General features: G+C 54.8%; 10 protein-coding genes across 14 annotated transcripts; all 10 read right to left on the bottom strand.

The window, feature by feature from the left end:
* Positions 1-198: 198 nt before the first annotated feature.
* Positions 199-961, bottom strand: ABB37_03453 (putative mitochondrial hypothetical protein; the record flags this gene model as incomplete). 2 transcript variants are annotated; one of them, XM_015800801.1, is made up of 1 exon in its annotated part: positions 199-961. In XM_015800801.1, the coding sequence occupies exon 1, from the start codon at positions 784-786 to the stop codon at positions 199-201; it is 588 nt and encodes a 195-aa protein (XP_015660808.1). In that variant the 5' UTR covers positions 787-961. The 2 variants fall into 2 exon arrangements, with proteins under 2 accessions (XP_015660808.1, XP_015660809.1); XM_015800802.1 differs by having other exon boundaries at positions 199-926.
* Positions 962-1,584: 623 nt separating this feature from the next.
* Positions 1,585-1,927, bottom strand: ABB37_03452 (hypothetical protein; the record flags this gene model as incomplete). The annotated part of the gene is made up of 1 exon (XM_015800800.1): positions 1,585-1,927. The coding sequence occupies exon 1, from the start codon at positions 1,849-1,851 to the stop codon at positions 1,585-1,587; it is 267 nt and encodes an 88-aa protein (XP_015660807.1). The 5' UTR covers positions 1,852-1,927.
* Positions 1,928-3,811: 1,884 nt separating this feature from the next.
* ABB37_03451 (hypothetical protein) lies at positions 3,812-5,673 on the bottom strand (the record flags this gene model as incomplete). The annotated part of the gene is made up of 1 exon (XM_015800799.1): positions 3,812-5,673. Exon 1 carries the CDS (start codon positions 5,096-5,098, stop codon positions 3,812-3,814), a length of 1,287 nt encoding a protein of 428 aa, XP_015660806.1. The 5' UTR covers positions 5,099-5,673.
* A 474-nt stretch (positions 5,674-6,147) lies between these two features.
* ABB37_03450 (putative Ribosomal protein l3) lies at positions 6,148-7,407 on the bottom strand (the record flags this gene model as incomplete). The annotated part of the gene is made up of 1 exon (XM_015800798.1): positions 6,148-7,407. One exon carries the CDS (start codon positions 7,405-7,407, stop codon positions 6,148-6,150), a length of 1,260 nt encoding a protein of 419 aa, XP_015660805.1.
* Positions 7,408-8,164: 757 nt separating this feature from the next.
* On the bottom strand, positions 8,165-9,450 carry ABB37_03449 (putative Ribosomal protein l3; the record flags this gene model as incomplete). Of its 3 annotated transcripts, none has more annotated exons than XM_015800795.1 (1): positions 8,165-9,450. In XM_015800795.1, the coding sequence occupies exon 1, from the start codon at positions 9,422-9,424 to the stop codon at positions 8,165-8,167; it is 1,260 nt and encodes a 419-aa protein (XP_015660802.1). In that variant the 5' UTR covers positions 9,425-9,450. The 3 variants fall into 3 exon arrangements, with proteins under 3 accessions (XP_015660802.1, XP_015660803.1, XP_015660804.1); XM_015800796.1 differs by having other exon boundaries at positions 8,165-9,448; XM_015800797.1 differs by having other exon boundaries at positions 8,165-9,437.
* Positions 9,451-10,164: 714 nt separating this feature from the next.
* On the bottom strand, positions 10,165-10,659 carry ABB37_03448 (putative mitochondrial hypothetical protein; the record flags this gene model as incomplete). Of its 2 annotated transcripts, none has more annotated exons than XM_015800793.1 (1): positions 10,165-10,659. In XM_015800793.1, the coding sequence occupies exon 1, from the start codon at positions 10,519-10,521 to the stop codon at positions 10,165-10,167; it is 357 nt and encodes a 118-aa protein (XP_015660800.1). In that variant the 5' UTR covers positions 10,522-10,659. The 2 variants fall into 2 exon arrangements, with proteins under 2 accessions (XP_015660800.1, XP_015660801.1); XM_015800794.1 differs by having other exon boundaries at positions 10,165-10,653.
* Positions 10,660-11,496: 837 nt separating this feature from the next.
* On the bottom strand, positions 11,497-13,035 carry ABB37_03447 (serine acetyltransferase; the record flags this gene model as incomplete). The annotated part of the gene is made up of 1 exon (XM_015800792.1): positions 11,497-13,035. The coding sequence occupies exon 1, from the start codon at positions 12,754-12,756 to the stop codon at positions 11,497-11,499; it is 1,260 nt and encodes a 419-aa protein (XP_015660799.1). The 5' UTR covers positions 12,757-13,035.
* A 358-nt stretch (positions 13,036-13,393) lies between these two features.
* ABB37_03446 (putative selenocysteine-specific elongation factor) lies at positions 13,394-15,617 on the bottom strand (the record flags this gene model as incomplete). Its single annotated transcript, XM_015800791.1, has 1 exon — positions 13,394-15,617. Exon 1 carries the CDS (start codon positions 15,476-15,478, stop codon positions 13,394-13,396), a length of 2,085 nt encoding a protein of 694 aa, XP_015660798.1. The 5' UTR covers positions 15,479-15,617.
* Positions 15,618-16,175: 558 nt separating this feature from the next.
* Positions 16,176-16,534, bottom strand: ABB37_03445 (Ubiquitin related modifier (urm1)-like protein; the record flags this gene model as incomplete). The annotated part of the gene is made up of 1 exon (XM_015800790.1): positions 16,176-16,534. The coding sequence occupies exon 1, from the start codon at positions 16,485-16,487 to the stop codon at positions 16,176-16,178; it is 312 nt and encodes a 103-aa protein (XP_015660797.1). The 5' UTR covers positions 16,488-16,534.
* Positions 16,535-18,389: 1,855 nt separating this feature from the next.
* Positions 18,390-20,954, bottom strand: ABB37_03444 (regulatory subunit of protein kinase a-like protein; the record flags this gene model as incomplete). The annotated part of the gene is made up of 1 exon (XM_015800789.1): positions 18,390-20,954. Exon 1 carries the CDS (start codon positions 20,556-20,558, stop codon positions 18,390-18,392), a length of 2,169 nt encoding a protein of 722 aa, XP_015660796.1. The 5' UTR covers positions 20,559-20,954.
* Between the last annotated feature and the right edge of the window lie 586 nt (positions 20,955-21,540).

Below are 21,540 nucleotides of genomic sequence, written 5' to 3'. Positions count from 1 at the left end.
TAACTCCGTTTGCTTTTCAGTAGACAGGTATGTGAGAACAGCCACACCTTCTCAGGAAAGATGCGCAAAGCAACGACCAAACTCGCTGTTTGCCAGGCGAGTCACCACCGCAGGAACAACACACAATAACCGACCGAAGGACGGCACAACCATTCGGACCCGTAAAAAAAAGGGCCTTCGAGGTTTGATTGCCGCTCCTCACTCCCGCGAGAAGATGTTTCGTCCGCCGTTGCGCAGCATGAACAGCGACTTGATGGACAACTCACGCGTGCGAGCGCCGACGACGCGGTAGACGCACTGTCCGTCCAAGAACAACAGGGTGGTGGGGTACGTGATGACGTTGTACTCCTCCACTAAGCGAGGGGCCTGTGGGCCAGGGACAAGCGCCAGCTTTACCTCGGACGGGTTGCCGAGGTTCAACGCATTGATGGAGGAAATAAAAGAACGCGTAAGCGCGTCCTTCATCAGATAGGATCCATCCTTCGACGACTTCGCTGCGGCCGCATTACCGCCAGACTTGCCGCGAGATGCAGCTGCTGTCGTGGAGGTGTGTGTGTGTGCGCTGGTCAGCGGAGAAGGCGAGCCCCCAGCAGAAGCGACGGCCGCGGCGGCGTAAGGAGGACCGCTGTGCAGAATCACGACCACACCCTTGGCGCGGTGGAACTGCAGGTAGTCCTGCAGCACCTTTTCGTTGGGCAGCTCCGCAATTTCGTAGCCGGCAGCGGGCGGCTTACTGACTTTGAAGATCTTCGTGATGAAGAAACGACCGTACGTGCGCTGAAGCATTTCTCATATATATATGCACCCACTAACTACAGTAGAAGTAACGAGAAAAGACACGCTGAAGAACAACCGTTGCAGGGAGCACCCAAAACAAGAGCAACAACGCGGTTTAGAATAGAAGACCGTTTTTTGGCGGGGTTTCTAACACGAATCCCAACGCGTAAGTTTTAGATGAGCTTCGTGAAAGAGAGAGAGAAAAAAAAAGAGAAGGTGATCATCTCTCATGACGTGTTTTTTGGAGAGTCGTTCAGTGCGACAGAAACCAAAACCCAAATAAGGTGGTCGTTCGTTGCTCACGGAAACGTCAGAAGAGGAAAACAAATCAACGCGAGAGAGGAGGGCAAAACTAGCACCTATTCTCTTGTTTTGTTTTTGGGGGAATTCGGTACCACGCAAGGTGCCACTCCCAACGACAGCACTGAAAATGGAAATCCGCAACAGTAATCTCGTTTGCACGCACACTGTCATTCTTTTGAATTTCGGACACTTCATTGTTCCCTACGTTTCAGTAACAATTATCCGTTGTGTGACAGAAATCAAAGGAACGGCGTGAAGGCAATGCGCGACACCACACAACACACTACACCAACTCAAGCCCTATCGTGCACGCCTACACGTGGCTCGTGCGTATGACGCGGCCTTCACAAACGCCAACAAAACTGCGTTTAAACTCTTCCGGCTCAGTGTGTACATCCATCAGTCGCCTTCTCAACGCATGATCCCTTCTTTTTCTTTGGCGTCTTTTCTTTAATCAACACGAGGCAAGTGAGAGGGAAGTAAGAGGGAAAGGTGAGTGGACAATTATGTCTTCCAGCCCGCATTGCGCTCGTACTCTTCACGCATCCGCCGCTCCTCCGCCTCGGACGGCGTGGGGAACATGAACACCATCACGATGACGCAGATCGGGATGAGAAAGAGCTGGATCTTGAGCATTTTCTTCATCTCCGTCTTGATTTTGCCCGACATGGAGCTGTCGACACCGGGCGTGGCGCCACTGCTGTGGCTCTGGAACTTCTCCAGCCCGGTGCGAGAACGCTGGAGAAGCGCACGACGCGTCAGGCACAGCATCCTCGACAAAAATAGGAATCACGCTGTTGTAGTCTAAGTGTTGAAATACTTGTAAAGGTACTCTGTTGAACCGGCTTTAATAGCCAGCATCAGCAGTTGCGTGGGGAAGCAAACACACAAGAAACGGCGAGGAAAAAAAATATTGAGAATAGTCGAGATCCTCATGGAAGGAAGAGATTAGGTAAGATCTGAGAGCGTTGAATGCTTCGTTGGCTGAAGAAGGTTGTTGGCAATTCGCACAACTGGCCGAGTTGGCCGACGGCTCCATTTGTGCGAAACACAAAGCGGGGTGTTGTTGAGTTCTCGCATTCCCTTTCGCGGGTGCCTTCTTTACTATCATCATGATTGCCAATGTTATCTCCCATCCGCAGCGCTCTAGGATTTCTTTTCTTTCCTGCTGCCAAATCGTTCAATAATCATAATAAATAAAAGGTGAGGTGCTTTGCGGAGTGCATTTCAAACGCCTGGATTGGTGTGGGCGTGTGTGCGTGTGTGCGTGAACTCAACAGTGCAGCGTATGTGAAACATAAAGACGCATCTACCACCTCACAACAAGCGCCAACACGGTGAGAACGGCGCTGTCCTCACGCGGCCCGTCGCCCAACAATGGAAAAAAAAAGAGGAAGCTGCCGGTCTCTTCTTATACCTTTTCAAGGATCCACAGTGCGGGCCTCACGACGGGGAAAGCGAAAGCAAAGGAAAAGAAGAAGCGCTTGACATCAAAAATGCAAACAAACAAAAAAAAGCAAAGCCATCATAAAGCAGAGTTCATCGAACGCGGCGAAATTTTTTCTTCAAAATCAACAAAAAAAAGACAATAAAAGAGACGCAAAGACGCTGTGCCGGCGAGAAAAGGCGGTCAAAGTCAGAGAAGGAGCGGCGTCGCTCGGTGCGATGCGCACGTAGAACAAACGTGTTGTCGTGGTCGTGCCACGCGATGAACGCAAAAGTAGAAAAGAAAGACAAACACTAAACAGAAGGTGAGAAAGGTCCTATACGGAGCAGCGCGTCCCTTGCATTCTTCGGTTGCCTCCGTGCACTCAGCGTGCATCATGAAGTACCAGAAAAAAAAAGGGATAGGAAGGCAGTTTGGCTTTCATGTTCTGTGTCGCTTTTCCGAGTACGTTTCTCAGAAGAGACTAATAATGATAATAATGGAGTGAAAAGGTCCTATACGAATCGCCGAGATGAACAAGAAAGCGGAGAAAAACAGAAACGAAAAAGAAAAAACATTCACAAGAGCAAAAACAAACAACGGCAATCTCTCTCAGAGATGCAAGACCTGGTACGCGCATGAGGGAACGAAATACATAGAAGAGAGAAGAGACACTACAACCGAGAACGAATCAATAAATATATGCAACGCTTCATTATCTCTACAAGATCGGAAGAAATAACAGCACATATTCTTATTAGCACTATTATTATTATTATTATTATTATTATTATTATTACTCCCTCTCTCACTCTGTGTGTGTGTGTGTGTGTGTATGTGCTAATCAAAAGCGGTAACACGCAACGTGTGCGGTTACGCACGGAGAACATACGTGTACATGAAACAGAAGCGCACAGAACGGCCCCATCCAATGCACGAATTTTTCTCGCCAGTTACAAAAGAAGCTCTTTAATTCGACCAGCATCGTTTCGTAGCTCACGGTGACGAAGAGGAGTGTGTGCGGTTGTCATTGCACAAAATAAAATACTTTTAAAGACTCCGTTTCTTTCGTCACCCACATGCGGCAACGAGGCGTTGCTTCTCCTCTCACCACCACCGACAATTCGTACGATCAGAACGGAGGGGAAGCGAAGGAAAAACCACCGGCGTGCGGTGGCAACCAGGACGAGAAAAAAAAACAAAAAGAAGACACCGCCTTTGTACCTCAAGCACAAACCAGACAGAGAACCAAAGCAGTGCACGGAACTAGGCCGTAGGCTTGCGTGTTTGTGTGAACTTCTTTGGTTACTTCGTCGGAAAGTGCGTTGCCTTACGCGCGTTTGGTGAGAGCGTCGGCACGCGACCGAGCAGCGCCGACCCTTTGGGACTCCAACACTCCCGCCCGGTCTTCTTGTTGCCTCCCAACGCAACCGGGTCGAATACGCGGAAGACGCGACTCTGACGCGACAGCCGCTCTTCGTTGCTCGGGACTTTGGAGCCGAACACCATCCGCCCCAGCGTGCGCAGCGACACCGCGTTGCGGAAGCTGTCGTAGCAGTTTCGGAACGACGACCCATCCCACGTCACGACGCCCCGTGCAGCCCACCACGCCATCGACACCGCCAACTCCGCGTACACACACACAATAATGACCGGGCGAATGTAGATCAACATGAGCAGCTCCATAAAGAAGGAAAAGATCGCCTCGAGGTAGGTGTCGTGCGCCTGGAAGTCGACCTCTTGCTTCAGGAGACAACCGCCGTTACCCCGGCTGAGGTGACCAGCGACGACGAGGTAGTCGATCATGTCGTTGTAGCCCATCCAAAACAGATTGTTGTACTTGTGCTCGTTGGGGGGTCGCAGGGCCCACCACGACGGCACAAAGACGCGTGGCCGCACCGACGCGTCTTGGAAGTACATAGCAGAGACGGAAATCGTTGTCTCCTCCTCCATGCGTGGAGTGAAGTTGCTGATGCCGCCATCCGCGCACCACGCTCCGGTGCTCTCCATCTTGAAAGGCAGACCTACCAGCGGCACGAGACAGCACGAGGCGCACAGCGTTTCGTGGATGTCGGCGTAGCACGAAAAGCGGGAGAGAAGCCGCGACTTGAACTTCGGCAGCTCTGTCACCCCGATCTCGAGGCAGCCGCTCTCGAGCAGCTTGCGCATCTGTGGGTTGGTGTCGAGGGCTTTTAAGTTGCCGCCGAAGTTGTCAATAGAAGCGAGCAGGTACTTGCGCATGCGGAACATGTGGAAAATGGAGCTTCGGAAGTCAGCCGCGACGGCGGCGGAGAACTGCTTCACCGCTAAGAAATCGTACTGACCAGAGGCGAGGCACGTCGCGGCCAAGGCGCCGGCGCTGACACCAGTAAAACGGACTCGCTTGCCCTCCGCGTACCACCGCTGCAGCACCCCCGAGTCAATCAGCGCGTAAGCGGCGCCAAAAAAGTACATCAAGAACCACCCACCGCACGAGAAGGAGATGGTGATGTCCCATTGCTCGCTGTCACCGCGATGATCGTCATTGTCGGTCGATGAACTCGCGGAGGAGGAGGACTGCTGCGATCTCTGCGCGCTGCGATGGGAGCTCATTCTACCGCTGCTCTTGGGTATCGCTCCGGCAGCGTTGTAGTTAACAAAATAGTAATACACACACAGTCAGCGTGTATCGCAAAAAGGGCAGAATTTATAGTAATAGAGTCACCCTTACGCTCTACAAGAAGGCTTTACAACGCTAATGAAGTGCAACTACAACTCGTAGAAAGCGGTGTGGTGACAATACTTAGGTGAGTGACAGATCGACTTCTTGAGTCAACGACACGTCAAGGCGGTCTAGCGACAAGTAAAACAATGCCAAATATATAGAAAAAAGAAAGCGAAAAGCTAGACAGCATATATATTTATGGTCGGAAACAGATGAATGAGAAAATAGAGAAGAGCTGTCAAAAAATATCTTTCCAATTGCGCGTGTGTATCGCGGCGTGTCTGTATGAGGGCCGACAAGCGCTTCTTACTGGAGTGAGAGTGTTCGACGGCAAAAGGGGGAAAAATGAGGTGCTGATGATTGTAACCACAATAATGAGAGGAGGCGTAAAACGTGTGCTAACGAAGACGACAGAAGGAGAGTTCACCAGAGCAACGAAAACACCGAAAAGGCACGACGACCTAACGAGGCAGAGACGACAACGAAAGGCGAAGCGAAGAGGGAGAAAGAGTAGAGGGAGGTAAAAGCATCAGTTCTTCGTTCTTGCTGCGACTTCGTCAAACACGAAAACGGAAACAGAGTCTGCCCGCTACTGTACAGCAAGCCGTTTAGATAAATACGGTTAATCTGCACCTCCGAAACTATAGAGCGGACCTTTCGGCTTAGTTCTTGGCGGGAAAAGAAGCCCAAAAGCGGGTTCGCTTTTTCCCCTGACAAGAGCTCTCTGCAAGCCCGCTGCAGGCCTCACTCCAGCTACTCCCTCACACCAAGCAACGTATTTTCTCCATTTCAAATAATAAATGAGATCACAAAACAGAGGAAAAGTAATTAATGCATTCAAGTAGAAAAAACAAACGATCTCCTCAACGTCGTACGACAGAGGCAGTGCGAGACACCGTCGCAGGACGCAGCAGACGCGATAAGCTCGTGCAGACACTTACTTCTTGGTCGTCTTGGCCTTGCGCTCCACGGCGCGGGCAGCGCGCTCCTTGCGCAGGCGCTCCTCGCGGCGGATGCGGTCCTTCTTGAGGGGGCCGAACCACTGGTTCTTCTCCTTCTTCGTCTGGAAGCGGCCGTGGCCGATCTTGGAGCTCGTGTCGATGAACTTCAGCACGATCTTCTCCTTCAGCTGGCGCGACGTCTGCGGGGCCATCGGCCGGCGCAGCGTCATCACACGGCGGCGCGGGCCCGACACGGAGCCCTTCAGCATCACGTAGTCGTTGCGCACCGTACCGTAGCCAACGAAGCCGCCCATCGGCGTGATCGTCTTCGCCGTCAGATCGTACGTCGTCGTGGCCTGGTTCGGCTCCACCGCGACGGAGCGGCCGACCTGGTAGATCTTCTTGTTCAGCTGCGTGCGGTGGTGGAAGCCGTGCTGACCGGCGCGGGCAACCGTGTACATCACGCGGGCGGGGTGCCACGCGCCGATGCAGGCCACCTTGCGGAGACCACGGTGGGTCTTGCGCGGCAGGCAGGCAACGCCCCAGCGCTTCACCACACCCTCCGTACCGTGACCCTTCGACACCGAGCACACGTCGCACGCCTCCGACTGCTGGAAGACGGAGTCCACGCGCACCTCCTTCTCAAGCAGCGACTTGGCGAGCTCCAGCTTCGCAGCGACGTTGCCGCCGTTGATCTGGATCTCCTGCACGTGCGCCTTCTTCACGCCCACGCGGTTGTTGCGCAGCTTGCGCAGCTGCGTGTGCGCCACAACGCGGATCACCGTCGCGTGCTTCGCGAACGCCTTCAGCGTGCGCGCCTCCGCAAGCTTGCCCTCCTTCGTGTGCGCGAACTGCTTCTGGCGTGTGAAGGCCAGCTGCGCGGACTGCTTCCAGTTCTTGTAGTAGCGGCGGCGGAACTCCACGCTCGTGTGGTGCGCCCACACGGTGCCGATCGTCTTGAGGCCCACGGGCGTCTCACGGTAGCCCACGATGCCGACGATCACCATCGGCGGCGCCTCCAGGATCGTCACCGGCTCCACCACCTCCTTCTTGTTCACCTTGGAGCCCGGGCGGTCCACGTCGCGCACGATGTGCGTCATGCCGGCCTTGTACACCATGAAGCTGGTCAGGTGCGGCTTCTGCGTCGCGTCGTCCTTGGGGAAGGCGCGAGCGCGGCCGCGGATCTGGCGGGAGCGCTTGCGGGGCAGGAAGCCGAGATGGCCGTGGCGGGGGTGCTCGAACTTGCAGTGAGACATGGTTGCGTTGTGCGTACGTTAATGAGTCTCTAAGTTGTTTTACGTTATTATGCGTCCACTGCCACACGTAGAGATACGTGCGACGGTGGTGGTCTTTTTCATTTAAAGTCTTTTTTATTTTCATCAGAACCAAAGAAAGAAGGAAAATGGATCAACAAACAAACAGAACACGAAACGTCTGTTGTGTGGCGAGGACCCGAGAGACATGGGTGGACGGCGGGTGTGTGGTGGCAGACAGTCTCTTACACGTTGGTGATGCATGTAAGTAAGGATGGCAGAGAGTCACCGTGCGGGTGTGCGGCCTCATGCGCTCCTTTGATCTCTCCTTGTGGGTGCCAGAGCGGTTTGAGAGATGAGCGGGGATGTCGTGAGGGCGTCGCCATCGGCGCTTTGAAGCTTTTGATATGAACTGCTCTCCTTCACACACGGTGTGAGCCTCGATCCAACATCACACGTCGACCAACGACGTGCATAATGTCGTCGCCCATGCCGTTAGCCCTCCCCCTTTTTCCGGTCAATTCTATGCGCCGTATCGCAAACCGCTACGGAGCTCATTTGCATTCGAGCAGGCGCGTAACTCCTTTCCTATTTCTCATTTCTCTCTTTCGTCGCCTCTCCCTTTTTCCCTAAATCGTCATGCGCATGCTCGCTTCTTAACCGATGTGACGACTCCTGCAGCATTCCAAGTTTCACTCAACAGAGGCAGTGCGAGACACCGTCGCAGGACGCAGCAGACGCGATAAGCTCGTGCAGACACTTACTTCTTGGTCGTCTTGGCCTTGCGCTCCACGGCGCGGGCAGCGCGCTCCTTGCGCAGGCGCTCCTCGCGGCGGATGCGGTCCTTCTTGAGGGGGCCGAACCACTGGTTCTTCTCCTTCTTCGTCTGGAAGCGGCCGTGGCCGATCTTGGAGCTCGTGTCGATGAACTTCAGCACGATCTTCTCCTTCAGCTGGCGCGACGTCTGCGGGGCCATCGGCCGGCGCAGCGTCATCACACGGCGGCGCGGGCCCGACACGGAGCCCTTCAGCATCACGTAGTCGTTGCGCACCGTACCGTAGCCAACGAAGCCGCCCATCGGCGTGATCGTCTTCGCCGTCAGATCGTACGTCGTCGTGGCCTGGTTCGGCTCCACCGCGACGGAGCGGCCGACCTGGTAGATCTTCTTGTTCAGCTGCGTGCGGTGGTGGAAGCCGTGCTGACCGGCGCGGGCAACCGTGTACATCACGCGGGCGGGGTGCCACGCGCCGATGCAGGCCACCTTGCGGAGACCACGGTGGGTCTTGCGCGGCAGGCAGGCAACGCCCCAGCGCTTCACCACACCCTCCGTACCGTGACCCTTCGACACCGAGCACACGTCGCACGCCTCCGACTGCTGGAAGACGGAGTCCACGCGCACCTCCTTCTCAAGCAGCGACTTGGCGAGCTCCAGCTTCGCAGCGACGTTGCCGCCGTTGATCTGGATCTCCTGCACGTGCGCCTTCTTCACGCCCACGCGGTTGTTGCGCAGCTTGCGCAGCTGCGTGTGCGCCACAACGCGGATCACCGTCGCGTGCTTCGCGAACGCCTTCAGCGTGCGCGCCTCCGCAAGCTTGCCCTCCTTCGTGTGCGCGAACTGCTTCTGGCGTGTGAAGGCCAGCTGCGCGGACTGCTTCCAGTTCTTGTAGTAGCGGCGGCGGAACTCCACGCTCGTGTGGTGCGCCCACACGGTGCCGATCGTCTTGAGGCCCACGGGCGTCTCACGGTAGCCCACGATGCCGACGATCACCATCGGCGGCGCCTCCAGGATCGTCACCGGCTCCACCACCTCCTTCTTGTTCACCTTGGAGCCCGGGCGGTCCACGTCGCGCACGATGTGCGTCATGCCGGCCTTGTACACCATGAAGCTGGTCAGGTGCGGCTTCTGCGTCGCGTCGTCCTTGGGGAAGGCGCGAGCGCGGCCGCGGATCTGGCGGGAGCGCTTGCGGGGCAGGAAGCCGAGATGGCCGTGGCGGGGGTGCTCGAACTTGCAGTGAGACATGGTTGCTGAGTCTTACGTTATATGCTGAGCAGAAGTCGAGATTTACGCAGGCGAGGTTTGTTTTAAAAGATGCAGCGTGCGGTTTGTGTGTGTGTCGGAGGATAATAAGGAGAGGACAGAGAAAGAGGAGAATAAGATAGGCAAGGCAGGAGAAAGCGATGTTGAGACATGGTTGATGAGTGGAGCGGAGAGACACCCGTGAATTGTGCATGCGAGGGTCGAAGAACTGCACCCCACTAACGTGAAGAACAAAGAGCAGCATGAGTACTATACCTTGGGTTTGTACGCGGAAAAAAAAAAATGCAGTTCATCCAAGACGGATGAACTTGTCCTTGTGTCGGAGGAGCATTGGGCCCAACCGCTTCTCTGGACATCAATCACCACACATTCCTTGAGCGACGGGGTTGTTGTCTTTTGCGGCCTTTGGAACAGTCTTTTCTTCTTCCGGTAAGTTCTGGGTGAACTCTATTCCAGCAGCGAACAGAAAACCAAAACCTGTCAACAAAAACAGCATCGATTTCGAAGGTGAAACGGCTCCAACACGACATCATAGCCCCGCACGAGCGCAATGCGGCACGGTAGTAAGGGGAAAAACAAGGAGAGAAAACGAAAAACGCGAGGAGCAGTGCCCATGTCCCTGCATTCGCCTACCGCCATAAGTGCAGTTGCTCTTTGGGGGCCCAGCGATTCCCCACCGTATCTGCAGCTCATCGCAGCCAACTATCGCCGTTTGCACAGCATCACTTCTTACCTGCCATCTTCACACCATGCAGGCCGCCAATCGGGAAGTCCACTTTGCGCGCGATGTGGTTCTTCGTCATGAAGGGACCTCGCACCTTTGTCTCTTTCATCAGCGTGTAACGCTGCAGAATCGGGTCCCACATAACCTTTTGCAGCTTGCGTCCCGTAGCGTCCATGCGCTCCGTCTCCGTTTTAATGTAGCCCTCCATGTGACCTGTGTTCGCCTCGCTGCGCAGCGCCACGGTGTTGTTGCGGATCTTGCGCGGAATGACCTTGGGGATGAAGCCCACCATGCGCTTCTTCAGACGCGTCTTGTACTGGCCGTGGCCGAGCAGCGGAAACGACAAGCGAAACATCTTTGGCGCTGCACTACGAAAGTGTTGCAGTAGAAAGAAGGAGAAAGAGAAAGAGAGCACCTCCGCCGGTGAAGTGCAGGCCGGCAGATGTCCTTCAATGCGTTGTACAACAGACAAGGAGTCCTGTACCCTTTTCCTTGACGATGGTTGTCGAGGGCGTACATGCGCATGCAGCAAAGTACACGCACAGGGAAGAGCGACGAACAAACGAGAGATCAAGAAGCGCGGAAAGTGTCCGTAATAGGAGAGAAGAAAACAAACGAAACGGCGGTTGGGTCGGAGAACATCAGCAACGCCGCACGCATAAAAACTCTGCTTCTTGTTGAGCGACAAGGCTTCCATGGCGCGCCGCCTTGGATATCGACGACAACACCCAACGTCAACCCATTCAGCATGTCTCGCCGTTTCCATCAAGCCAACGGTATACTTTTCATCTTTTTCCTTGACGGTCAATGCAACACAAAAGAAGAGCCAAAATTGTGGGCTGTCTGAACAAGGGACGTCACAAGGCAGGCGAGAGCCGTTCATGTTTACAAATAAAGTGCTGAAATAACTCAAAGAGACAGAAAAAATGGTTACGTAGTGAATAAATGATGACTATTAGAAGTCGGTGAGTAGCAATAGTGATAGAAAGAAAAATCGGCGCATTGAATAAAGAGAAATATTCCTGGTTGATCTGTAGCTCCTGAAAAGAAAGGAGAAGGGGAGAAAGAAGCCGAACACCGCACACTCCCAACAGTCTTTGCAAGGCTGGGCGAGAGCAATTACGAAGACGATAAGCGCAAGCACTGTTTGGCAAAGCACCTCATACGTTGTAATGAAGCGCATTCAGCGGCTAAAACAACAACACAAAAGAGAGAGAAGACGGCGAGAAGAAAGGAAAAATACAACGCACACAATAAATCCGCACAACTTCACCGACAGAGGCGTGAACCTCAAAGTGCAATCGCAAACTTTCACGCGTCTCTTTGCGCCCTAGATGCCTGAACCGAAGTTCTCCAGGAACATGCGCTCGTGTGGCTGCAATACGTGGGCTGCCTTCTGCACAATGGAAGAAAAAGGCGGCACATCACGTACGACCCAGCAGTTACCGCCGATGGTGCTGCGCTCCCCGATCGTGACGCGGCCCAGCACGACCGCGTTCGCGTAGAGTGTCACCCCGTCCTCAATGATCGGGTGTCGCGGCAGGTCGCGGATCTTCTCACCTGTCTTCTTGTCCGTCGGAAAGCTACGAGCACCAAGTGTGACACCTTGGTACACGGAGACGTAGTTGCCGATAATGGCGGTGGCGCCGATGACGATGCCCGTGCCGTGGTCCATGAAGAAGTGATGGCCAATGGACGTGTGGGGGTGAATGTCAATGCCCGTTCTGGAGTGCGCCAGCTCTGTTAACATCCGCGTAAAGTTCTGCGGCACCCCGAGGAGGTGAAGCTGGTGCGCGACACGTTGGTGGACCATGCAGCGCAGACCGGGGTAGCACAGCACCACCTCGCTCGGTGAGGAAGCGGCCACGTCGCCTTTGAAAATGGCCTCTACGTCGGTGTGCAGGAGCCAGCGAACATGGGCAAGACGCTCCGTCAAAAACTTCGACACAATCGCGTCCGCTTTCCGTTTGCAGTTGGCGAGAAAGACATGGTTCTGCCCACCTGAATAGTTGTTGTCGCTCGCCGGCATGACGCTCTCGCGCTTCGTGTCGTCCGCTACAGGGATGTCGCACTGAACGAGGTTGGGCAGCTTGTTCGCCCCCGTCCGTTTGGCCAGCACCTTGTGAATCAAAAAATCGCTCGTGTTGTCCACCTCCTGATCGTGTGCGTTACCATTGCCGTTGCTGCTGTGATGGTTGCTGCCTTCCATCGAAAAGAGCGTCAGGGTCTTGCTGCTCGCACCATTCCAGTTCAGCTGGGTCCGCTGCGACGTGTTCAGTGGTCGGAACTTGGTCGTATCCAACACTGCCTGCGTATCGCCGTGCAGCACAAAGGCGAAGTAGATCTGTGCCGTGAGGGTGTCCGCGACGTGCCCCAACACCCACTCCATCATCGCATCCGCCTGCGTGTAGGTTGGGGTGGTCTGCGAGGGCGGGTTTGTGCACTCGGGGAAGAAGATGTAAAAGAAGCACTCGACCAACTCGCCGAGAATGCGCGGGCTGATGTGCGGCTGGAAGACAGATGCGTCGACCTGGGGCGGGGTGGGGTTCAGCTGCTCCAGCGCCTCGCGAATTCGATCCAGTCGCTTCATTTGCTGGCCGACACAAAAGAAAAGAGAAGGAAATATTTTGTGATGTTCGATGATGTGAAAATACGGTGTACGTTGAAGTGGTGAAGCCGAAGAGCGCCGCCAGAAATAATTAAGAGCTAAGATACGACTTTTTCCGGATGTAAATGTTCAACAAAACTATAAAGCTAGGAGCACTTTTTTTTCACTTTCGATAGAATACTAAGCTGACGTGCTTGGGAAGTCGGACTCCTTAGCAGGAGGAGGGAACAAGAGTGCGCGTTCTTCGAAATAGTTCGTACTACAGTTCGTCAAGAAAAGGAAAAGAAAACAACATGGCCGGAAAGGAAGAGCGGAAAGTGCGAGGAGACGGCGCTGTCCTTTCTCTTCCCATGTGCTTCTTCTTACCCTCAAGAAGAAGGGAAAACCAAAAATGACGTACCTTTCAGAACCAATCTGTTCCGTCCGTCACGTAATGCAGATACAATGAGCTGGGAATCAACCACAACTTAAAAGAAAAAAAAGAGAGAAGACTACATAGGACGTCGGTGTGAAATCGCATCGATAGCGCTTACGGTTATGATTGTCTGGCTCTTTGTTGTTGTTGTTGTTTTGCGAGTGTGCGTGTGCAAGTCATTCACCTCGTTCTTTCGTTTCCTTTCTACTGGTCGAGGGCGGAGTGAAGTGCAAACGGGGACTTCTTCAATATGAGCAGAATGCGGCCAGGTCGAAGAAACCCATCCCTCATCGCCTCTTCGCCATCGTCGCCACGGTCTCCCGTCTTCTTCTTGCGCTTCGCCCCGCCAGCAACGCCACCTGAAGAGCCCTTCGTGGCGGTGGAAGGGTCCGCAAAGACAGGAGCCTCAAAAACGAGCTTCACTTTTCCTGTTTTACCAAAGGTTGAATCAACGATGCCCATCACCGACCCTGCTGCGTGGGGCCGCTCCGGTGCTGACGTCGCGTCCTTCTCCTCGAGCGATTCTTCTGCGGTGCCGCCGGCGTCGCCTCCGTCTTCGAAAAGGACCTTCAGTCGGATGAACTTCTGCACCTCACCAAAAAGCTCACTCTTTGGACGCGACTCGGCTGGCGCCTTGCCAGACTTGTTATTCCCCAGCTTTCCTGCATCGGCAGGCGTCGCGGCCCCACTGACGTTCGAATGCCCGGCCAGCGACACGACGCCATCGGCAATGCAGCTGCGACTATCCAGCACGCGGTCGACCCGCAGTGTGCGTGAGGTGTAGCGCACTACCGGCAGCCGTCGCCACGCCGCAGTGTCGCCGTCCGCCTGTGTAGTGACGTTGCTATCGCCACCGTCGCCCGCAAAGGTGTAGCAAACTGTGCCGGCCAGCGCAATGCGACAGAAATTCTCCCGCTCGACGTCGAGCCGCATCGCGACCATCGAGTTGCCTGCCGCCGCCAGCACCGGACGCTCCAGCAGCAGAACAGCGTAGTACTCGCGTGCACCCGGCACAACAGGGGAGGGGCGACCCGCAGCAACCGCGGGGCTGCTGCTGCTGCTGTCTCCATCCACCGCTGCGTAGCTGGCCACGGCGTCCTCGTCCAGCTCCTCCACCCACGCACTTTCTACCATGGGGTCAAAGGCGTCATTCACTTCATGTGCTGTCGTGCTGCTCGACGGGAGTGGAGGAGCAGCACTGGAAGTAGTCGTCGCCGCACGCGGCCTAGCAAAGTAGCGCATCGTGCCCATCACCGTCGCGTGCCCAATGGTAATGTGAAATTTCGTGTGGGTGTCGCATGGAAGAGGGTGATACCGCACCTTGTGGACCCGCGCGATGAGCTGTGACGTGCTGACCAGCGTCCGTTCACTGCCGGCGGTGCTGCACAACACACCCCGCTCGAAGGAGGTAGGGTCGAACTGAGCGACGCAGAGGCCGACGCGGTCACCGCTGCGCGCGGACTCCACCGGCGTGTGGAAAACCTGCAATCCCTTCACCTTGCGCGTCGTCTGCAGCTCCGGCACGAGGATCGTGTCCCCGACGCGTACCATGCCAGCGGCGACGGTGCCGGTGAACACGGTGCCCTGCCCACGCACGGCGAAGCAGTGATCGGCGAGCATGTAAAAGCGCTCTGGTCGCTCACCTTCTCGTTCCTTCGTCGCCTTCAACGCGGCGAGGTCGACGCTGCGGAGGACCTGCGGCAGGACGGCGTCGACGTTGCGTGCGGCACCGATGCCACCGTTGGCCTCTCGCGGTGCCGCGGCCACCTCCACAACGGCGACGGTCGGCCACCGTGTGCGGCGAAATGTTTGCTGCAGCTTCCTCCTCAGCGTTGCGAGCGCGGCGGCTTTGTCGGCGGAGGTGCCGCCCTGAACAGCGTCTATCTTGTTCACCACCACCACGAGGGGCTTCGCCAGCACCTCGCCCAGCACCAGGCACTCCGCCGTCTGCGCCTGCATGCCTTTTGTGGCGTCAATGACGAGCACCATCGCGTCAATGATCTGTGCCCCACCAACGACGGTGCGAATCAACGAGGCGTGTCCCGGGCAGTCCACGAGGGTGCACTGTACCTTTTCTAGTTGGGACTCCGCTAGCACCTCACGCGCATCATCACCGTCGTCGCGTGACACCTCACACGCGCTGAAGCCCAAGTCTAAGGTGATCCCACGCGATTGGCTTTGCGGGCTCTTGTCAAACGCCGCGGTGGAGGCGGTGCAGGAAAGCGCCTTGGCAAGGGCCGTTTTACCGCTGTCCACGTGCCCCAGAAGCCCAATGTTGACATTCAGCATCGCTGAGTAGAAGTGCGATGCGCACCCCTGTCTTGTTGCACAAAGAGGTACGCTTATTTCCCTCTTTGGAGGAGAGGGAAAGCGAGACTGAAATTTGATGCTTCAGATGAAAAACAGAAAGGTTGTGTGGGGTTCCGCTTGAGGAGGCGAGAAGATTGCAAACGCCATTTACAGCAGTTTTCAAAAAAACGATTGAGGAGAAAACAAAAGGAAGCGATAAAACATGAGGAAGAAGTTGCACCCACGGAGGCCGCAGCGACCCCCCACTTGCTAAAAGGTGTACAGGAAACCAAAAGTCCCCTCCTCAATCAAGCACAAAAATGAAAAGCATCTACCTGATCGATAGGAGCAGAGATGTATTATCTCAGCACAGTGATGCGCCTTGGCATTTGCACCGTTGATGACACGGTGCAAAGCTTGCTCGCTGCTGATTTCACACGCGTACCAGAGAATGTGAATGTCAATTATGATCAAAAAAAAAAGGGTCCACGACCGCGTACGCGTCTAAGCAGGAAAACAAAGGTAGACCGTTTAGCTGCATTCCGCTGCCAACATCTCTGCGACACCGCTGATGCGCCATACAGAGAGAAGAAAAAGGCCGCCATCTGCTGTTCGGAAGACCTTCCACGCACGACAACAGATGTGGACAGCCGCGAGAAGATCGACGGTAACCTGAAACCTCTCCCTCCGGCGCTTCTCACCCACCGTGCAGGGTGGAGATGAACTCCACTTCGTCGCCGTCCTCCAGCACGTGTTCGACGCCGCCCATTACCTCCACATCACAGCCGTTCACCAGTACGAGAATGCCAGGACGAACATTTGCGCCGCTTGCGTCGACAAGCAACTCCGGTCGTTCCTTGACATAGTCTCGTTTAAGAAGTGTAACAAGCTGCGATACCGAAGTTCCGACTGGAACTACACTGTTCAGCGAAAGGTTTGTTTCCTTGTTGAAGAGGAGCTCGCAGCCGCCGCTGAGTGCGACCGTGATTTTCTTGTACGTCTCCGACATTAGAGAAAGGCTACCGACTTTACTGATATGCACTTTAGATTGTAGCTAAAGATGAGAGCAGGATAAACGGGTGATTGTAGTTCGCAAATAACGGCATTGCACCAATGCAGATAAAGAATCGGGGAGACTACATGAGCGTTTCGAAAGAAACAAGCAGCATCAGTGAAACTCTCCCCGCCTCAGGGAGAGACGAATTGATCGGCAACACATTCGGAAATTCTTGCAAGGCCTGATGAGATCAGAAGACAAAGGCCGCAGCAGCAGCAGCAGCATCAGCATCAAGGGAGAGAAACCGGTACGAAAGCCACCTGCTATTGACGAGGAAGAAATAACCGTCTGCGTTGCTTTGGAATGACGATTTGTTGATTATGAGAGAAGGCCGTATATATACGTGACCGAGCAAGAGGAGTTCTCCAAACATTAACACAGCGAACATATATATGCGAACGAGAACAGGTCTGAGAAGAAAAGAAAAAAAGGTTCGTAAGACACCTGTCGTCGCAAACGAGGAGAAGGGTGGAGGTATTTGACTAATCACAATAATAACGCTGCTTAGATCGGGAAAAAGAGGAACGCAAACGTGCAGCGGCTGCCTCGGACGCTGTGCGCCCTTCATCCTCCGACTCAAAAACACTGCTACCTCCTTTCAGCTTCATCTGTGCGTTGCCCGTAAAAGGAAAAACAAGAAAACAGGCCGCTTTCATTCATCATGCTTCATTGTTCAGTAATAATAATAATAAAGAATTACTCCATCACTTAACTCATCGCGCATTTCAAGAGAAGAGAAGAACACAAGAAGGTTTCGTTCAAACATGTCAACTGGACGAAAGAAGAGAAAGGGGAAAAGGGGAAAAGGGTACAAAATAAAAACAAGAAACCCGAAAAGACGAGACATGTCGACAGAGGTGCGCTGTCTTGTTCGGGGAAAAGAACCAAAAATATCAAAGATAATACAGCTTCAAAAAAAAGGGAGAAAAAGGAAAGAAGAAAAGCGGCGCTGATCGCTATTGGAAAAGTGCGCCGCCCGAAACAACACTTCAAGCCAGAAGCGATATGTCAGAATCGACTCAAAACAGTCTGTGATTTGGAAGGAAAAAAACACCAGTGCGAGAATCAAACAAAAAAATGAAAACGGCTTTTCATAACGCTGAGTTCTTCATCTTTACGGGGGATTCTCCTCGTTTTCAGTCGTCATCTAGACTGCAGCTCACAGTTTATGTGTGTCTGTGTCTTGGTGTGTGTGTGTCTGAACAGACGGCCTTCATGTTGCCTAGTAAAACCAAAAGGCGACTCCATCGATCCATCACGCACGCAAACACCTTTAAGTATATATACAAAGAAAGAGAAACACACCGTTGGGCACGTCAACGATTAACGCGAATATCTATGACGAAAAAAACAAAAACCGGTACAAGAAGTAAACGAGCAACGGCGCGCCCCTCCCTCAAATCAGCGGGGAAACCTCGTTTGAGGACGGGAGTTCACATAAAACTAACTCAAAAAATATATAATCTGGAACGCGCACAAGAAGGAACCACGGCTAGCCAAGTCTGCTGCTCGCGTCAATATCAGGGGACAAGAGCACGGATGTGTACAGGAAGACTGTGAAGTGTCATTCTCAGGCGGTTAGCTACGACGGCCAATAAAAATAGAAATATGAAATCGGATAAAAGTGTTTATTCACCTGTCCAACGCGATCAGTCCCCACACAAACGTATATGAACCGTATCACCGCCTAGCAGCGATTCATGCAGTTCTCCGGAGAGCTTTCGCACCAAACAGAAAAGGCTCCCGTGGGCAGGACAGCAGCAGAATGACCGGTATCGTGGGGCTTCTCCCTTTTCAACTTCGGCGAAGCCTTTGGCGTTTCTTCTCTTGTGTGTGTGTGTCGCGCTTTGCCCGTTACGCGGTGTGTGCGTCCTCCGTGGACTGCGACGGGTGCAGTGGGTCCGTCGCCGCCGAGGTTCCCTCCGACTGCTCGCTCTCGTACTGACGCAGCGACTTCTGCACACTCGGCGGCGGGGCATCGAAGTGCGGCGTCATGTCGAAGGCCGGCGGTGAGGAGCTGCGCATACGCATGTGATACGGGTTGTACGTCGCATCCTCCTCCACCAAGCGCACGAGCTTCTCCCGCACCCCTCTCGGCAGCACCTCAAAGGAGCGGCGGCTCAGCTTCGCCGTCTTCACCACTGGACTGTCTGCGTACACGGAAGCCACGGGGAGGTGGTGGTAGATGAACTCGATCTCTCCCACGAAGTGCCCACGCTGCACCACCGACACCTCTCTCTCCTCCGCGCCGTTGACGTCCGGCGCCATGACGCGAAGCGTGCCCTCCATTACAATGTGCAGCCAGTGATTTGGGACGCCGTAGGTAATCACCTTCTGGCCTTCTACGTAGGTGTCCTCCTTCAGGCTCTCCGCCACGCGCTCCAGTTCGGACGCCGACAGACCGTCAAAGAGCGGGATGGACGCCAAGAAGTCGATGTACTTCCTGCGTTTCTCCTCCATGGCGCGCGAGGTGATCATCTTGTAGGTGCGGCGCTGCAGCGAGGCGCACTGGAGCGCCGTGCGGGCCACCACCGTCGCGTCGTTCCGCAGCTCGTACATCAGTGCCACGTCCCCGCACGTGCTACCACGGATAAGCGGCACCACCACCTCCTCCCCTGCCTCATTCACCTCCGTCGTCTCAGCCTCGCCGTCTAGCACAATGTAAAAGGTATCGTTCGGCTCTCCTTTCGTCAGCACGTTCTCGCCCGCCTCGAACCTCTCCAGATCCATAACGGAGGCCACCTTCGCAATGTCGTTGTCGTCCAGCGTGGAGAAGAGGAAGTGGCGCACCAGAACCCGCGAGATCGTCTTCACCTTGTTCTGCGACTTCGGCGTGGTGGGGAAGTTCGCAATGCGGGCTTCGTCGATGTCGAGAGTGGAGTCCGAGATGGCGGGGCGGCTGGGGCGCTGCATCTGCATTGTTCGTCGTCGCACGTCTTCATGGTCGTCGATGAACTCCTCCTCGACCTCCTCTTCGTCCTCGTCCGTGGGAACGTCGGAGCGGCTGCCCAGTTTGCCGTTGTGCTCCGTGCCGGCGGAGGCGAATTGAAAGGCGTTCAACCGCTCGTGGTAGTTGTATGTCGCCGCGAAGAAAGGTGCGGACTGACCCGCACTGTCCTCGTCGAAACTTCCTTGTGAAGCCATTGCTGCAGCGGCAGCCTCCGCGTTGCTGCCTGCTAGCTCCGCATCGTCGGTGACGATCTGGTCTAGCGGGGGCGGTTGCGAGCTGCGCTTCCGCGCGGCCTTCTGCGTGGCCGGGGCCGCTGGGGCCGTCGCTGCCGGCTCGTCCGGAGGCGCCGCAGAAGCCGGGGGCGTCGGCGCCGTGTCCGCCACAATGGGGGAGATCTTCACCCTTCGCCTTGCTGCGTTGTGCGCCGTGGTGGACGGCGTTTCCGTCTCCAGCTGCCGCAGCTGCGCGTCGACGTGCTTGCCAAAGCTGAAGTCAATGTCCTTCACCTGCTCCGGCCCTGCCTGGCTGCGCTTCTTCGACCGCGAGCCGCCATCCTTTCTGTACGGAATCTTCTGCGACGCGCGGAGTCTTTTGCGTGGTGACGTCTTGTCATCCAGAGGGGCGCCGTTATCATGCCAAGAGGACCCTTTGGCCGTCGCCTTCCGCAAGTGGTGGTTGCTGCTGCTGCTGCCACCGCCAGCCGGACCGCTCTTCTTTGCCGCCGCCTTCTTCGTTGGCTCCGCTGTGTCCTGCGCACCCGCAGCCACGCCAAGTGCGGTCTCCGTGTTGCTCTTCGATGGCGGCAGCGGAGGCAGGCTCGCCTGACGCTCCTGGCGCCTGCGGTCCTGCTCCGCCCGTTCCTTGCGGGCCTCCTCCTTCGCCTTCTCTTCCTCCTGCAGTCTCTTCTTTTCAGCCTTCTTTTTGCCGGCCCTGGACGCGGCCGGGCCACGAAGGACCTCGTAGTCGCTTAGATTGCTTTTAATGTTCTTCAGCAGTTTCTCGCGAGCGTTCTTGGGGAGGTCGTCGCCGGCGCGGCTCACCCACTGCGCCACGTACTTGTCAAACTCTGACATCACACCTTCTGCAGTACTCGAAGTGCCTGAGGACAGAAATTCAGAAAAGGTACGAGAACCGTTCTATTAGTCGGCAGACGTCTGTATTCTCTTTTTATTCTTGTTTTGCTGAATCAGCAGACACGTTCTCCAGAAGCAAAAGAAAAAGGCGCCGGAGAGCAAGCCCAACAAAAAAGAATACTCACGACGACGAGGGAGAGCTGACTAAAACGTGCAATATACGAAGCGTAGCTTATTTGGAAAAATCGGCTTCTTTTGAGTGTGTGTGTGTGTATTGCTGCTGTGCAACGACTGTTTATGTATGTGTATATGCTTATAAAAAGATGGCCTTTTTATTTTTTTCGAAAACCCGTTGTTTCTTCGCTTCTCGTATGTGTGTCTGTAAAAGCCGCATCTTCAGGAGAACCATGTAATGCGAAACGCGGGCACGTTGCCGACCATTCCACGTGAAGCAACGGTGTTGACACAAAGCCAGAGACCGCAGAAGCGAGAGATGGGAGGTGAGAGTTGTTCCACGCACGCGCAGAGCCCGCGTTTTGCATTGCTCGGAAGGGGGCGCCTCCAACACGACGCGGCTAACGCACAAAAGAGAAGCGCGGCACTGTTGAGACAAGAGCAAGACGCCCCCACGAGAGAGGGCGAGCGGTGCCGATGCCAGATTTCGAGAAGAGCTTTCAGTATTCTCCGTTTTCTCCGATTCGTTTTTTTTTTGCTTTTCAGAGAGCAAATTTAATTCTCCGGCAGAACACGGACGCACTCCTTTCAAACAAAAAAACAAAAGGAGTAATAAAGTGAGCAAAGAAAGCGAAGAGAGCGAAGAAAGAAAGAAAAAGGGAGCTACTATGCATCGAACAGCGAGGTCATACTATCGACATCTTCTCCGCGTTATCAGCGTTTCATATTTTACGTTTTTTTGTTGTTGTTGTTGTTCGTGTACTTTCTCGTACTTCCTTTTCACTTACAGCACAAGAACAAAAATATG

This window comes from Leptomonas pyrrhocoris, assembly GCF_001293395.1.
Source record: "Leptomonas pyrrhocoris isolate H10 chromosome Unknown, whole genome shotgun sequence".
Lineage (NCBI taxonomy): Eukaryota > Euglenozoa > Kinetoplastea > Trypanosomatida > Trypanosomatidae > Leptomonas > Leptomonas pyrrhocoris.
This window is presented reverse-complemented; position numbering and strand designations above follow the sequence as displayed.